Source organism: Alosa pseudoharengus, unplaced genomic scaffold (assembly GCF_046254945.1).
Source record: "Alosa pseudoharengus isolate Yale_2024_CS ecotype anadromous, Long Island Sound unplaced genomic scaffold, YU_APseudo_1.1 YU_APseudo_1.1_scf_21, whole genome shotgun sequence".
NCBI lineage: Eukaryota > Metazoa > Chordata > Actinopteri > Clupeiformes > Clupeidae > Alosa > Alosa pseudoharengus.
Genome location: NW_027468674.1, coordinates 13,024,568 through 13,027,067, shown reverse-complemented (window position 1 = coordinate 13,027,067; position 2,500 = coordinate 13,024,568). Strand labels below are relative to the sequence as shown.

General features: G+C 44.4%; 1 protein-coding gene across 7 annotated transcripts in view; it reads left to right on the top strand.

Moving 5' to 3' along the window:
• Positions 1-2,500, top strand: part of qki2 (QKI, KH domain containing, RNA binding 2) — a 61,841-nt gene that overhangs the window by 102 nt on the left and 59,239 nt on the right. For all 7 annotated transcript variants that reach the window (XR_012990048.1, XR_012990047.1, XM_076297925.1 and 4 more), the window contains exon 1: positions 1-567. This exon is cut by the window's left edge and continues 102 nt beyond it. Coding sequence is in view for 5 of the 7 variants with exons in the window: in XM_076297925.1 (XP_076154040.1) it covers positions 426-567 (142 nt within the window). In the remaining 2 variants the exon portion in view is untranslated. The remainder of the gene's footprint in view (positions 568-2,500) is intronic.

Here is a 2,500-nt window from a genome sequence, read left to right as displayed (position 1 = left end):
CTGACTCACACGCCGAAAACTGGAAAGAACTCGTAGTCAGATGGGGTGTGTTTGAACCAGCTGAAAAATCAACACGAATACGAAAACTAAGCGGACGAAACGCAGGGCATGAAGGGACTACATGCAGTTTTTGGAGTTACTGCGGCATTTGTAAAATAGACATACACTGTTTTGCACGGAATTTTAAACGTTTTTAAAACTCCATTCAACAAATGACTGTGTGTGAAACAGCTTTGTAGAGTCTAAAAAAGAAAAAGAAAACGTCGCAGCAGCAGCAGCAGCATCGGAGAGGGAGAGGCTGCGTTAGGAGTCAAGAGCGACGCCCGAGTTAATTTGTGTTTACTGATTTTAGTTGGCTACCGCATTGAAGTGCTTTCGGTATTTATTTCTCGTTGTCTTGATTGTTTTGGGTCTTCTGTTTGAATATGGTGGGGGAAATGGAAACGAAGGAAAAGCCGAAGCCCACCCCTGACTATCTCATGCAACTTATGAACGACAAGAAGCTGATGAGTAGTTTGCCCAACTTCTGCGGAATTTTCAACCATCTAGAGAGACTTCTAGATGAAGGTAAGAGAGCCTAACCTATCTTATTTTAGTTTAATAGCAGTAAGCCGTTCTTAGTTTTCCATAGATCTCTCACTGCTTCAAATTGATCACGTTAGAATAAATTGTTTTTGCAAGCCTCTTTTCGTAATGCAACTCGTGATGTATCTGTGGCTATACGGCAGTAGCATATAACTGCATAAGGGAAATACTCTTGACTGTGTGATAACAGGAAAGCTGATGTGAAACACTGAACAACAGCAGCCTAACAAGCACATTGTTCATTATCAGAAGCTAGGACATAGGCTACAGTGTTACTTCGTCGTAGTTGGAGGTGTCATAGTATAAAAAGTTAACGCTATACTCGACCAAACCAGATAGACTGAGATCAAGGCCGACAATTAGGCTAGCTTTTGGGCTTTGAACTGAGTAAGAATACTTGAATGAATGACATTCGGTATAAAGGGGGATTATATTTTTCTCACATATTGTCTTTCTCGTAGTGTAAAAACCAGGCTACATTCAGCCTCTATATGCAACCTATACAAAGCCAAAGCTACTGGCACTTGATGTCGAGAGGGAACAATATTTAATGTTGTTAATAGAATTTAGGCTTATCATTAAAAAAGATTGTCTGTGCCCCGACTCCATAATCATTCCATTGTACTTGTGGTAGGCTGTGGATCTACAGTGCAACAGTTGTAGGCTACATGCAATGATGTAGTTTGTCACCAGAGGCCCTTCAAACGCTTTCAACTTGGCAGAGATTGCAGCCAAAAGTCTTTCACTCGCTAAAATAGGTCAAAGGGATTTAATCGATATTTCATTTGAAAAGGTTGTTTGTCTTGTTCAACGTTCGTCCCCATGTCTGACATGCAGTGAGCAGCCCGCATTGATTGTCGCTCGTCCCCGGGCATGAATAGTTCGAACGCGATGTCACCGCGCGCGAAAAGCGTCGGGGTGGTTGCGGAGTAGACACCGAGAAACTTCTCTCTGGTAGCGCGAGGGATGGGCGGGCCAGATGGTCGCCAGGGGGCTCCTAACCGCGCACGCCTTGAAGGGCGTGGAGAGTTGGAAGCCCACACACCCGACAAAAAATGTGAATCGCCGTTTTTTTAACAACCAGAGGAAAAGCAATATCCGTTGAACGTCTAGTCGAATTGGGAACCCTCGAAGAATTTGGTAGGCTACTCTCAAAGCCTGGTCGACAGCTTTTTGGGCGTAGGCTATTTACATCATAAATACATTTCTCTTAACTTAACTAGTAACAATGGAACGAGAATAATTCACACTATTTGATAAATTATCGCCATATAATTTTTCAGATTCACTAAACACGTTTTAAAAGTCTTTCTATCCTCCTCACAAAAGAAAGTGCACAAAGACGGACTTTTGATCGGTAGCCAAAAGGGTGCCTTAATGACAACTCTTTCTTGTTTCTTGGGAATTTGTTTTTTGAGGTTGTTGTGCCACTGTGACAAATGGATATTGATTTTGGATGGATCATGCTCTCTCTCTCTCTCTCTCTCTCTCTGCCCACAAACAGCCACACACCTTCCACCCAGTTCTTGCGCCATTCTCAACCCCCTGCATACACTCTCAGTATAAAGAGGCCAGCTCTGTCAGACTGTCACTGTCCCTCAGAAAGTAGTTGAGATAATTTATATTCTGGCTTAAGTGTAGTGTGTGTGTGTGCGCGCGCGCGCGCGTGTGTGTGTCTGTGCGTGCATGTGCGCGCGCGCTGTGTGTGTTTGTGTGTGTACCCGCGTGCCAGCAGGCAGTCGGCTCGTTAAAATGCTCTCCGCTCCCAGCCCAGGTCTAAATTTACCGTCGTCTGCGCTCGCTCGCTCTCTCTCTCTCTCGCGCACACTCAAGTCGCAGATTGTTACTCGTTGAAGTGTTCAGATAAAGCTGACTCATAAATAGCGTCGACAGAAGAGCCGGCTTTCACTTCCCC